Source organism: Prunus persica, chromosome G8, assembly GCF_000346465.2.
Source record: "Prunus persica cultivar Lovell chromosome G8, Prunus_persica_NCBIv2, whole genome shotgun sequence".
Lineage (NCBI taxonomy): Eukaryota > Viridiplantae > Streptophyta > Magnoliopsida > Rosales > Rosaceae > Prunus > Prunus persica.
The window spans coordinates 22,339,410-22,353,605 of NC_034016.1; the positions used below are offsets into that span (position 1 = coordinate 22,339,410).

General features: G+C 38.4%; 2 protein-coding genes and 2 long non-coding RNA genes across 5 annotated transcripts; 3 read left to right on the forward strand and 1 right to left on the reverse strand.

Annotated features, from left to right (window-relative positions):
• LOC18768784 (nodulin homeobox) lies at positions 997 to 3,611 on the forward strand. The gene is made up of 5 exons (XM_020570367.1): positions 997 to 1,105; positions 1,518 to 1,586; positions 1,969 to 2,505; positions 2,589 to 2,623; positions 2,845 to 3,611. The coding sequence occupies exons 3-5, from the start codon at positions 2,056 to 2,058 to the stop codon at positions 3,389 to 3,391; spliced, it is 1,032 nt and encodes a 343-aa protein (XP_020425956.1). The 5' UTR covers positions 997 to 1,105; positions 1,518 to 1,586; positions 1,969 to 2,055; the 3' UTR covers positions 3,392 to 3,611.
• Positions 4,105 to 8,087, forward strand: LOC109950650. 2 transcript variants are annotated; one of them, XR_002272913.1, is made up of 3 exons: positions 4,105 to 4,621; positions 6,119 to 6,650; positions 6,809 to 8,087. It is a non-coding gene; the product is annotated as an uncharacterized LOC109950650 (long non-coding RNA). The 2 variants fall into 2 exon arrangements; XR_002272912.1 differs by lacking the exon at positions 4,105 to 4,621 and having other exon boundaries at positions 4,686 to 6,650.
• On the reverse strand, positions 10,775 to 12,900 carry LOC109950651. Its single transcript, XR_002272914.1, has 2 exons — positions 12,539 to 12,900; positions 10,775 to 11,412 (listed from the first exon to the last, which is right to left on the reverse strand). It is a non-coding gene; the product is annotated as an uncharacterized LOC109950651 (long non-coding RNA).
• On the forward strand, positions 12,979 to 13,658 carry LOC109950649 (SOSS complex subunit B homolog). Its single transcript, XM_020570369.1, has 2 exons — positions 12,979 to 13,074; positions 13,181 to 13,658. The coding sequence occupies exons 1-2, from the start codon at positions 12,994 to 12,996 to the stop codon at positions 13,628 to 13,630; spliced, it is 531 nt and encodes a 176-aa protein (XP_020425958.1). The 5' UTR covers positions 12,979 to 12,993; the 3' UTR covers positions 13,631 to 13,658.

The following is a 14,196-nucleotide window of genomic DNA, read 5'->3' on the forward strand; positions in this document are numbered from 1 at the left end:
TATTCGAATATACATTAAAGCGTTTATAGAGTACGGCCGCGTGGCTATACTATTTATAGAGTCCAGCCGTGCGGCTATACTCTGAAACTATTCTATTCATAGAGTACAGCCGCGCGGCTATACTCTGAAACTATTCTACTTAGGGTACAGCCGATCGGCTATACTCCTAAACTATTCTATTTATAGAGTATAGCCGCGCGGCGATACTATTGAAAAAAAATCTGCCGCCTAGGCGCTATGTGGGTCCTTTTAAATCTAATAAATAAATAGTATAGCCGCACGGCTATACTGGAGTACTTTTAAATCTAATAAATAAATAGTATCCGCACGGCTATACTGGAGTACTTTTAAATCTAATAAATAAATAGTATAGCCGCACGGCGATACTGGAGTACTTTTAAATTTTTTAAAATTAATAGTACAGCCGCACGGCTATACTGGAGTACTTTTAAATTTTTTAAAATTAATAGTACAGCCGCTCGGCCATACGTTTTAAATAAAACTTTTATTGTTATCTGAACACAGTGGGGTTAGCATTCGAGCGCTGTTAGGGTTGGGGTTATCCTACTATTCTAATTTCGAACAGGTTACAGCCTTATTCAGGAAAACCCTATCCCTGACCTCGCGCAGAAACGCACTCTAGCAGTCCCAGATCTGCCAAGTCGATTCCGAGGTTGGTACTGACCAATTCTTATATCTGGTTCCAATTGTTATTAGTTAATTTTATTCTCTGAATGTTTTTTTCTTTTTCAAATATCATTATCATCGGTTTTTAAATATTGGTTCTTGAATGTCCAAGTTTGATGATAATGATGTTAAAAGTTCATACTTTGTGTATATTTAGGGCAAGAAAAATAGACAGGACCTCAGTCGTGATTTTTTTTAAAAGATTAGAATGAAGATGGCTCTGTTGTTCTCGCTATAGCGAATGGAGATGATATATGAGTTAATAGAAATAGTAATAGTAATGGGGGCCTGTTAACATTTTGAATGCAGTGGAATTTCGCCAAGCTTGCTTGGATTTCCGGTTTTGTGCCCCATTTCTTTGCCCCTCAAACCTACAAACGCAGTGTTCCCCTGTTTTATTAACTTATTGAGGAGAAAGGTATTATGCTTTGATATTGTAGAATGTGTTTAGCTTAAAGCCTTCATAATTTTCCTTGAAATTAATCTGAAACAATCCATTGAATTCCTCACTAGCATTTCAAGGAATGCAATTGGTATAACAAAATTCTCGTCTTATGCCTGCCTCCGCCAAATGGCTTGATGCCTTTACCCTTCAGTACATTTTTGTGCTGATTACACTATGCTCCCTCAGTTGTTGCAGCATGGGTATCCGAGGCCGAACTGATGGTGATCGCCTGAGAACAGTCTGGACCCCTGAAATGGATCGATATTTCATTGATCTCATGTTAGAGCAAGTTTGCAAAGGAAATGAATTTTGCCATTTTGTTTGATTCCTTCCTGCCCCACCCCTTGCATATATGTTTGAATGTTTTCAATAATGATGCTGGCAGGAGAAGAAACACGAGGAGTCAATATATAGGGATAAATTTGCTAAACTCAACATCAGTGATCATCATCAGGTAAATGTTTGATAGTTTTTTTTCCCCATCTTCTGGGTGGCCTGAAAATGCTGGTTGTTCAATCTACTTAGACCAATGATCACATTATTGAGTTGACATGCTTTTAAATTGTTCTTTGGTATGACAAGCTTCACACACAATTATTTGAAACCAACTGTAGGAGTATTAAACTTGAACGTGAGACTCATAGCCATTGGGAGACAAACTGAGTGAGATTTTTCGAATTAGTAATTAAATATACCTTAGATTGAATAACTGCTGTCTTCGATCTTCAAGTGGAATAAATGAGCCAATCCTCAATGGGCGCCCAATTGAGTTTGCTAATGGTGATGTAGTTATTTCTCAACATACTGACCTGAGAGTAAACTTTGATTCCTGGTAGGAGGCTCAGAGTACTGGAGGATGCTCGCCACCTTTATTGAGTAAACAACCTCCTAATCTTAATAATAGAAGTGGTAATCTAGAGGAAATGTCTGAGAATTCTGCTTTTCAAGACGTGGACCAAGTTGATGCAAACAGTGAGCATATGGATCAGGGGAATGATGTAATGAGGGAAGACAAAGGTATATCTGGTGGGAGTGCATCTGGACGTTTTGGAGCCATCGACCTAGATGCTCATAATGTTGAAACCAGTGGTTCAGACACAAGCTCAACAAGAGGTAAAAATGCTGTAGATCAGATGGAAAACAGTGAATTCCCAAAGCCGAGTGCACACATAAAAGAAAGTGGATATGGAGGAACCGCAGAGGATGAAAAGGTTGAAACTGTTCAGTGTGAGGAAAAGCAGCGAAGGAAACGGAAACGAACAATAATGAATGATACACAGGTGGAACTTATTGAGAGAGCCCTATTAGATGAACCTGATATGCAGCGAAATGCAGCCTCAATACAATCATGGGCTGAGAAATTAAGTTTTCATGTATGTCAATGCTTCTAACTTTTTATTGAGTGTTTTTATTTTAAATTTTAAATTTAACATAAGTTAACCATTGTGTTATCCAGGGTTCCGAGGTTACATGTCCACAGCTTAAAAATTGGTAAGTCATCCTTATATTTTCCTGTGTTCATTTTCTGCCAGGCATTTGAAACTACTTTTAGTAATCAATATGACTTGTTTTATTAACTGCATTTGTTTTTTTGGACGCAGCACAATGTTTATGTGCAAGATATTTTCGCACCGCACCAATCACTATCCTACTGCCGTGAATATTTGGATGGTTGCTTGTTATGAAAACATCATGTTTTTGTGTCTCCGCAGGTTAAACAATCGAAAAGCCAGGCTAGCCCGCACAGCTAAGGATGTTCGTCCAGCACCTGAGGCTGACAATGCGTTGCAAGACAAGCAAGGTGGGCGAGGACTAAGGTCCAACAACTCACCTGATACCCCTGGTGGAGATGCTTCCAGCCAACTAAATGTGAGGAGAGATCATCAAATCATGTTGAGAACTGGTATCAGGGAGATCTCTGAGACTAACGTGGCAGAAGCCGCTGCCCCCCGTGGTCCTGCAGAATTTGATCTGTGCAAGCAAGGCGACTCCATTGGCCTCATGGGTGCAAATGGAGAGGAGATTGGGAGAGGAAAGGTGTTTCAGGTGCGTGGCCAATGGTATGGAAGAAACTTGGAGGAGTTGAGGGCATACGTTGTGGATGTTAAAGACCTAAAAGCTAGAAGAGCAACGAGGCTTCCGCACCCGTCTGTAGCCACAGGTGTCTCATTTGAGGAGGCTGAAACAAAGATTGGCGTAATGAGAGTGTTATGGGATTCAAACATGACTTTCACATTGCGTCCTAAACGAGCAATGTAAGCCACAGGTTAAACGGCCTCGGCTTCGGCCTCTGTAGAACTACAAGTCGTTTCGTTACCTGCAAGATGTAAACGTGTAATCATTGTAATTACTTAGACCTCTTTCCCCTTTTTTTTTCTTTTTTTCTTTTGATAAACAGAGTTTGGAATTTTCCATATACATTATTACACACAGCTTTCTAACTTTGCGGAATGTTAAATATCGAGTTGTTCTGTCATCATCTAAAAAATGCAAAGTTGGTTTTAGGTAATTTACTAGGAATAACGTTGTCGAAATGATTTCATTTTCGTGGAAAGGAAGGCGGGCTCCAGAAAAATAAAAGCTATTTTGGAAATTGAAGGACGACAAAATTTATTTTGGAAATTGAAGAATTAAAATCCAAATTGGATTATAATTATTCCTAGTCATCCTTGAAAAAAAGACGTGTTATTACATGTCAAATCATATATGGATGACTGAAAACTTAACTCGTATTAATTTTGAAATTTTGATATCCGAAATATGTACGAACAAATTTATCAAAAGTCAGGTTATTCTACACCATCATTAATATTAGGGATGGGCGCGGTCTAGTTCAATGTTTCGGTTTTCCGTCCCGATGCTCACCTCCAATTAATATATTATCAGCCGTCAGATCTTTTAAAGGACATGAACGGTTAAGATGAATAAGCAAGGAATGTCCCCAAACATAAAATCGCGCCAAAGAAGTAACGAAACATCGCTTTGTATTGTAACACCTGCTTGGTTGAGGTCGAATAATTGACAGAGCGAATCGGAACAAGCGCAACCATCTCTCAAACCCTAGACCTACCCTTCGCTACCCCATCACTGTAACATGGAGCTCGGTCCTCTCCCTCATTCGACGTATTGTTCTTCATTCTTCGTCTTCTTCATCAACAGAATCCCAAACCTTAACCCTAATCCGAAGATGTAGAAGACGAAGAATCTGCTGGCAAATTCGTTCATCGTCGAATTTGATGGCGCATTCGTTCATCGTCGAATTTGATGGCGCATTCGCTCATCGTCGAATCTGATGGCCGATTCGTTCGTCATCGAATCTGCTCGCTGATTCGTTCGTCATCGAATCTGCTCGCTGATTCGTTCGTCATCGAATCTGCTCGCTGATTCGTTCATCGTCTTCGCACCATCGGATGAGCTTCGGCTCCGAAGAGACCTACATTAGGTTTTGAGCTTCCGCAAGTCTCTTGCTATCTTACGTGCACTCGTCAGGTTGGCCCTACATCTTTCTAACCTAATTACTTGCATTTATTTTAGTGCTCTTTGAATCCAATTTTGAGATCTAGTAGCATTTCATTTTAGCGATCTTTCTATTTTTACTGTGAGTTTGGATTTTTCTTTTTTTATTTCCTGGGATTTGCATTTTGGATGCAAATCATATGCCAATACAATACGTTGAGAGACTTGAAAGATAGTTGTTGCCTGAATTTAAGCAGCACGCCATTTGTAGGTGGTTGTTGAACATCTTCTGTTGGAATTGAAAATTAAGGCGATGTAGGTTTGTCTATTATGAGCTGAATTGCTTTCTATGTATGCCTATCTTTATGGCAACAGCTTGGAAACTGAAATTTCAGGTTGATCCTTTCCCATTTCTGGTTAGGAACTAAAGCTCAGTGACATTAATTCCTAGGTTATGCATACCAGCAATAAAACTCAGATGCACCAAATTTATTGTATGCATCAATTAGTCTTGTTACTTTAGTTCCCTGTAGTTCTTAAGCTGGTAGCAATTTGAGTAAATCACACAAAGAGCAGACGTGGAGTTTCTAGTATGGTTGTCACAAAAGAAGGTGAAAATCTTGCCTTTGGGGTTACCTTTTTTCAACTTACGTTAGCCACTATTGATGCTATAGAAACCTTTAGAACCTATGCTGCAGGTTTGTTAAATTGTTATAAAACTTAATTATTTATAGGGTTTGATGACTTTGGGTTTTATTTATTTTTAGCATTTATTGTTTGTTGTTCTTTTTCCTTCCTGATGTTTTGTGTATTTTTCCGTTGTCACATAATTTTGTCGTGCTGCTGTATATGTATTATTTGTTATGTGTACTTTCCGTCTGTTACATCTTCACAGCATACAGTAAATTACACACACATGTAGAGATACACTGACCAAACCATGTAGAAGATTCATGTTTCCAACAGTTACTAGGTTGGATATGATTTTAGGGCAAATTAGAGTTCCGTTGATGGAAGTTCATTGCTTGTGTTTCTTTAGATGGAGGTGACAATACGAAGTAAAATGCTATTTCAATGTTTTAACTGGATTATTGCAAATGTGAACTTTCTGTTTTTCTTCTCTTTTCTTTTTCTCCTATGGAAATTGGATAAATATAGGTAGCTAGCTACACAGAATAAAAGGTTTGCGTTTCTCTGATTATGAGTTAGGCAACCTCGAAATAGAAGGGTTGTTTAATCATTTGCATCCAGAAATTTCCATCCTAATAATGATGTATAGAAGTTCTAATTATATGTTTAATTAGAGACCCTGTGAAAACATAATAAACGTGGATGGTGGATATGCCCTATAAGTTTCGTTTTTGTAACTTTTAAGGTTTAGGATTGCAGTTTATATTTGCTTCTGGTTTCTTGAATCTCTCTCGCCTTCAGAATTGGATTTTTTTGGCCCATAAATTTACTTACAGGAGACCAAGTTGTCACCAGGCATAAAAAGACGAATAACGAACCATACTAATCAATGTTCTGCAGTGATCGATCACCCCCAAAAAAAAAAGAAGGGATGGGCCAATGCGAATTGAAAGTGAGGACACGTGGCCAAGTCTAGGGTCGAGGCAATTAAGCAAACCAGTCCAGTCCACTAACTCTATAAATTCTAAATTATAATACAAAAGGAAACGACATCGTATGAAGAAGAAAACCTTCATCTTAAAAGGCGCCTGATCTCGCAAATGATAAAACCTTAACCCTCGGGCCCTCAGAGTCCCCAAACGCGAGTGAGAGCAGATCTGAGAAAATGAGAGATGTGAAACACAGAGAAGGTCTGGAAACCCTAACAATGGCATTGTCTCTGTGATCCGAGCCTTCGCTGTAGATCAGAGACATGAGCGTGAAGAAAGAGAGAGACGACGGGGCATGAAGAAAAGCTCCTCCAATGCGATTCTTGTTTTGCGAGGTTTAACGCCTCGATGACCGCCATTGATCCACGATCGGATCCGTTCAAGAGCTCACCGTTGAAATCGCGTAGTAATTAACACCAAGACCAGAGATCTGATGGGGCTAGGTATGGGGTTTCCAGGACCCGTCAAAGTTGATTTTGAAATTTAGGGTTTACTGAGATCATTGTTTTTTATTTGATAGAGCGACATGCCTGAGGAATTAATTAGTAGGTCGGTCTTTAATTCAATGCATTAATGCGTTCGCTGTTTGCTTCCATTCCAGGTACACTCCCTGTCTGCTTGCTCAAGATGCGATAGTGCGATGTGGACTGATAGAGGCACTGACAGCGGGCCTTCCATATCTTTAAGGTTTTACTCCTTACTCATTCAAGCATGTTGATATATGTTTTTCTTTTGTAAAATTTCATTTTTTGTTTTTAAATGGAAACAAAATGAACAAAAATAAGTTTCCAGAGGCAAATAGCATAGTATTGTTGAAAACTTGAACGATATATCTGACAAAAACAAAATTGACACACATTATGGGAGCTCTTTGAAATAGCATATTTTTGTTGAATGATGTATTCTGATATGAGGGAGTGGGGGACGGTATCTTACATATGGAATCAGGAACATTGTGACATTACATCAGTGATACACGGTGGCGTGGTGAATTTAAAAGTAATCATTTGTAGCAATATCGGATGGTCTAATAACCATGCATAACTAGACTGTTCGGCAACTTGATGTTCTGACCAAAAGAGAACATCGGATGATGGGGTTTCTCTAACTTTCAATGTAACATGAGTTGGAAGACATTAGAACGTGAAAATTCATAAATGGGTTAGTGCATTATTCAAATATTGTCGCACACAATGTTCTAGTTAATGTAAGTAATCTGAGCTTCTGAACTTTTCAAGTTAGGATGAGAATGCAAGGAGTCTCAGAAGTTCTCAGTATTTGCTTTTGCATCTATGCACCCAAGCAATGTTTATAGGTTATTACCATGGAAATAAAATTTGAAGCAGTAAATTTCGTAGAACTAAAATTTATCTGCCCACATTGTCAAATATATACGGAGGATAGATATGCAGTTATAAATTTAGAAGTCTATTCACTCTCTCTCTCTCTCTCTCTCTCTGGTGTTCTGTTATATTTAGTTGTAGTTGGTACATATCAATCTTAATTTGATATAATTTCTCATTGTAGTTGTTTATCATTCATATTTTGTTATCTATTGACAATACCTTTGGATTGTGTACAAGCTGGAAGATATAAAACATATATAATTTCTGTTTTAATTGTTTTCCGTGTATTGGTAGGTATTCTTTTTGGTAGTAAAATGGTGTTTAAAATGAAGTTATGAATGTACAAATGTAGTAATAGAGTATTTTAAAAATTTTCTTCAGGATGTTGTGTTCTGGTTTGCGATCTTTAACATTCAGTGGTTATCCCACACCAAACGTTCTTCCTATGAGTTGCAGCATCTTGCATTTTAAATAAAAGAACCTGTTGTTCTATGTATTTTTTGTTATTGACATAACAAACTGTTCTTCCTATCATTCCCACTTGTTGCATTTTAACTTTAATTTTTTTTTCCTATGGTTTTTTTGATATGCTTTTATATTACTACCTTTCAAGTTTGTCCACATTTTAAAGACATTATCGTTCCTGAAATGCCAGCCTTTTATTTTGTAGGTAATTTTTTAGGATTGATGTTTCTTCTAGAGACATGCAATGAATTTTTTTGTCAGTTAGTTCGTTAGTGCGACCTTCTTGTGTTTGTTGTGTCGTACACTTGCATATTCAGTAGTTCTGCTTCGGTTCAACTTATTATTTTGCACACTGAACATCTGGTTTATTTCAGTGTTTATTCCAATTGTTATTATTTCTGATGGTTCTAATTGTTTAATTTTGTCTCAACTTTTGAGTCTTGATATTATTTTATTAATTGTTTAACTGATTTTTTTTTCCCCAGGTTCGCCTCAAATTTCCCTTTTGTTTTTTTGCCTAATTTGATCTAATTTCAATCAAAACAAGTCTGTGTAATATCAATTCTTTTATTTGAGTGCTGCGGATTGTAGTTTTTACTTGGATATACTTCCGACCCGAAATACTGAATTGGGCGTCGTCAAGTTTAAGGTTTATTGTAAACGTCCAAATAGGACACCTAAAGGCCCATGAAAGACAAAATTGGCCCAATGAATGAGCCATAAACGATCAAAAAGGCCCACTGGAAAACCCATACAAGGTAAATTGGCTCAATGGAGGGCCCATAAACCACAAAATGGACCCAATGAATGGTCACTAAACGACAAAGTAGTCCCAATGAAGGGCCACGGAATGACGATGTAATCCCACAGAAGAGTCACTAGAAGACAAAAGAGGACAAAATAGGCCCAAAAAAGGCATGTAATATACAGAGGCCCAATAAAGGGCCACTAAACGCCAAAAATGGCCCCAGGAAGGCACTCTAAAGACAAAATAGGCCCAATAAAGGCGACTAAACGACAAAGATTAGCCCGAATAAAGGATCACTAAAAGACAAAATAGGCCCAATGATGGCCACTAAATGACAAAGAAGGCCCAATGAAGAACTGCTAAAAGAGAAAATAGGCCCAAGGAAAGGCATACAAAAAAGACAAAATAGGCCCAATGTCCACTAAAGGACAAAAATTAGACCATTTTAAGGGCCACTAAAAGACAAAATAGGCCCAATGAGTCCACTAAACGACAAAAACTAGACCATTTTAGGGCCGCTAAAAGACAAAATAGGCCCATGAGTCCACTAAACGACAAAAACTAGACCATTTTTAGGGCCGCTAAAAGACAAAATAGGCCCATGAGTCCACTAAACGACAAAAACTAGACCATTTTTAGGGCCGCTAAAAGACAAAATAGGCCCATGAGTCCACTAAACGACAAAAACTAGACCATTTTTAGGGCCGCTAAAAGACAAAATAGGCCCAATGAGTCCACTAAACGACAAAAACTAGACCATTTTTGGGCCGCTAAAAGACAAAATAGGCCCAGAACAGGAGCACTAAACAACAAAATAGACCCCATGAGGACCACTAAACGACAAGTTGGCCCAATAACATGACACAGGCCCAAAAGTCGGCCCAATAACATGACACAGGCCCAAAAGTCGGCCCAATAACCTGAAACCCGGCCCACAGGCCCAAAATTCGGCCCAATAAGGTGAAACAGGCCCAAATTCGGCCCAATAACCTTAAAGAGGCCCAAAAGTTGCCAGGGTAACATGAAAAATAGGCCCAATAAAGTTAAACAGGCCCAAAAGTTGGCCCAATAACATGACACAGGCCTAAAAGTCGGCCCAATAATTTGAAACAGGCCCAAAAGTCGGCCCAATAACGGAAAAAGGCCAGAAAGTCGCCCCAGTAACATGAAAATGGCCCAAAATAAGGCGCAAAAATGTTAACAGGCCCAAAAGTTGGCCCAATACATGATACAGCCCAAAAGTCGGCCCAATAACGTAAAACAGGCCCTAAGTTGGGCCAATTAACGTGAAACAAGCCCAAAATTCTTCCCCATAACGTGACAAAAGTCCAGAAGTTCAGCCCAATAATATAAAACCAGAACCAGAAGTCGGCCCAATCACTTGAAAACGGGACTAGTATTCGGCTCAATCACACTTGAAAGCTATGGGTAGAGCTAGGCCCTATAACTTCAAGGCGGGCCCAATTTTCTCATATATAGTGTAGATGTAGGCCCAAGATCCTGAAAATGGCTATATACAGAACGAGACTGCCGTTGACCCATTAATTATGCGAACATGAGCCCATATTGGGTCAAAATACTGGAATTTTTACTTATTAATGGCACGCTCCATACAATCCAATTGGGCCAAATAGTTGTTAAGGGCTTACTTTTTTTCTTTTTTTTTCTTTTTTTTTTCTTTTTTACAGTTTGATTCCATTGTCATGCATCGTATGATTTGATGAAGTGAAAAAGGAACTCAAGGCATATAAAAAAAAAAACCAAATAACATCTCCCGATCAGAATCGAACCTACATAATCTTCATCGCAGTCGTTTTTTCATTCTCATTTTATCCTCTCATCTTCCAACTTCCTAAAAGTTATCATATCATTCACCCAAGTCGCTTTCTTCATCATCATCATTTATCATTTCAAGATCCCAAGCCTTCTCATCAACGAGCTTCAGGTTATCGAAGCATCCCTCCCTGAAATACCCTTTTGCATTTCAAACTTTAGAGCAAAAAAGACAACCACCAAATGAATGCAGATACACAAAAGCATAGCAGCAAAAGATACAGAAGAAACAGATAAAACAAGTACAACCAAATGTACAATAACTGGAACCGCAGCTCCATTGCATCCAGGGATGGACATCAAGAAGAACTGGAGAACTATCTGAGAAGTTCGCTATATGCTCATTCGTGAGGACGCATCATTTCCAAGCAGTGGCGGAACTAAAATTTTAATTTTTTCGGGCCAAAACATAAATTACATTTGTAAAAATTATACCGACTGCAGATCAATAGCTGAAGTGGCATTATTTAAACATAAAAACCAATCAATTGCAGTGCAATTCCTAATCTACCAATCTAAACTGTACTAATGCATGCATCACATTATAGAAAGAAAAACTAATCAAGTTCACCGTCGCATATTTGTACAATTTATATAACTATTCTTACTGTTTTGAAAATTCGATTGGACTATGAAAAAGTTCTTGAGAGCGCTTCTAATAGACTAGAGCCCAATTTCCAGCAAAGAAAGGCTGGTAGACTGTTAAGTCGTCACTTGACATGCATGTATTACAGCATTACCGGGGGCCTTAGCATCAGAAAAAGACTTCCTTTTAATATTTCTAGGCCAGTTGCTTGGTATTAATAGTGGTGCCTGAAAAAGATGCATAGGACAGATTCATTGGAGCTGGTAAATTTAAGTCCAGCCTAACTTCAAATGCTTGATTGTATGAGGTCTTTAAAATGCACAAATCACAAAGACAAAGAAACCTGACAAAAGTTGAGAGAGGCTACACAGAATCAATTACATTTCACGCAGGTAAAAGCAATTCACTCTTTCAACCTGAAGTATTCCTAAACTCATGAATCATATTTACTAGATTGATTCTTGATAAATCAAAAGGCTCAACATTCCAGGCCCTCTTTCCTTGAGATGTCAAGCAAGCGTCGGTTCTCTTACTTGAGACTGCTATAATCAAATTAAAACTAACTTATTATAGCCAAATTTCTCATATTCTAAAGAATCAAATAAGGCAGATACGTTCAACAATTTTAGCATGGATATTCAATATTCACCTCTCCTACTAAAATCTCTATTCCCAAATATACTACAAGATTATCCCTGAAAAAGAGGGTGGATGGCAATAAAAATATAAGTTCTTGAAATTTAGGCCCAGATGTATTGTATTTCATGGCAATGAAATTCTATAAGTTGATGCTAGCTATGTGACAGAAACCTAAATAACACCAAAGGAAAATTTGTAGGGACAACCACTGCTCTTTACAAACATTCAGGTACAAGTCCAAGAGATCAGCCATAGCAAAATAAGAGGTATCAAATGAAGCAAGGATCACAACACAACAATTAAAAGAAGCTAACTGAAATGAAAGTAAACGAGTTAAACTGAAATAGAAGGCATACACTATGTAACTCTGAAATGAGCAAGCAAGCTTTATTGCATTTTACCAGCAGACGAAGATGCAAGGCAGTCAAAAATACTCACAGAAAATTGAATATCTGAACAGTCATAGAAGATATTTCCTACTGAATACTGATGCAAACTCTTTTTTTTTTTTTTTTTTTTGTGTGCATAAAATTAAACCTAAGGACGATTATATTGCTAATATCATATCCAAAAAACCAATGGACGTCACCATTTATTCTTTTTCTGAAAGTAGAACTCATATCAATTGAGATAATCCATTACAGATGATAATTAATCCGCTTCACAAAATGAAACAAGTGGTGCATAACTAAATAAAAGGAAGCATAATATTACCGGCAGATGAAGATCGAGAAGGTAAAGATTCGTAAGAAAACTCTCTTGCATAAGCGAAATCTTTTTCCGAAAGCGAGAACCGATTCTCAACGAAGAATTGAGACCCCAATTCTCAACGAAGAATTGGGATCCCGAAACCGAAGATTACCGGTCGGAGAATCGACTTGAATCGAAGCCATTATTGATATCAGCCTCTCTTGGTGATGGGGCTGGAGATCAGGTGTGGTCGGAGCGAAGGTCCGATTGAATCTGAACATCCGAGCGAGCCCCATCGATGAGAGTTTAGGTTTAGGGTAAGGAGGAATTGACTATTGCTTTTCATGAACAACGATACGATCTGAGCGCCCGGTGGCTATTTTGAGCAAATCTGGCTTTGACATAAACAAATAAGAAAAAATTATCGTCGTGGTGGTGGTGGGTATTTTAGACTTTTCCCTGGAGGCACAATAAAACGCATGTCGTTTAAAGTCGCGGATTTATCCTCCGCTTCCCTTCTAGAAACACAACTCAACTCATCAATCGAAAGCATTAGTGAGGTATTCTCTCTCTCTCTCTTCTCTCTCTGCGATTTTCAATTCAATCAAATACCTGTTTTGAATAAATTGTTGGGCCAATTGATTGAAAGGTTTTTTTCTTTGGCAGAAACAAAGCAAAGATACATACAGAGAGATGGTGGCACTCAAAGACATAGTGCCAGCAGCACAGAACAACATAGACACAAGGTTCATACTTTTGGACAAAGCCTCTATGAACACATCCTCATCACAAGGCCAAAACAAGACATGCCTGGCACTCGTGGCCGACGAGACGGCGGCGGTCCACTTTCAGCTGTGGGGGGAGGAGTGCGATGCATTCGAGCCCGGTGACATCATACACTTGAGCAATGGGATCTTCTCTTACAGCAGGAACAGTCTTCTGCTGAGGGCGGGCAAGAGAGGCAAAATAGAAAAGGTTGGAGAGTTCACCATGGCATATGTGGAGACACCAAACATGAGTGAGATTCGTTGGGTTCCTGACCCCAACAGCTCTCACAAGTACATACAGGAGGCTGTAATTTCTCCACATTCACGTATATTTCCACCCAAATACTAATATCATCATCAAGCTCTTCTTCTGGCAATTTCAATTTGTCTAAATTATTGGATTTCGAAACGAGTTGTGAATGATTTTTATTTTATTTTCATTTCTGGATCAAAGGACAGCAATTTGAGAGTAATCATGAAACGTATACAGTACACTTGCAAAACCAGGGCTTGTTCTGAAACACGCCTCTTCAAAAGAGAATACAATAAATGCTTTGAAAAGAATCAAATGTAAAGTCATTATTTATGTTACAATACGGTAAAACTAATAAACCCAATTTCCCTTCCCTATAAGTTATCTCTACAGCATAAGACACAAAAAACCCTTCTACATTTCTTCCGCAAGACTACGTTGTTGTACATATATTACAAACTCAATTACGAGAAACGGTAATTATTCAGTCCCTAACATCTAAGTTTCTAGCATTCTCAGGCTGAGTACACTGACTAGACAAGGCTTCGACTTCTGCAACTCTAACTTCCAAATAAAACAACACGCTGCGTTGAGGAAAACAAATCCACTCAATGTGGAAACTGGGAAAGCATCAGGCCTCAAGCGAAATGTGGATTGTCACA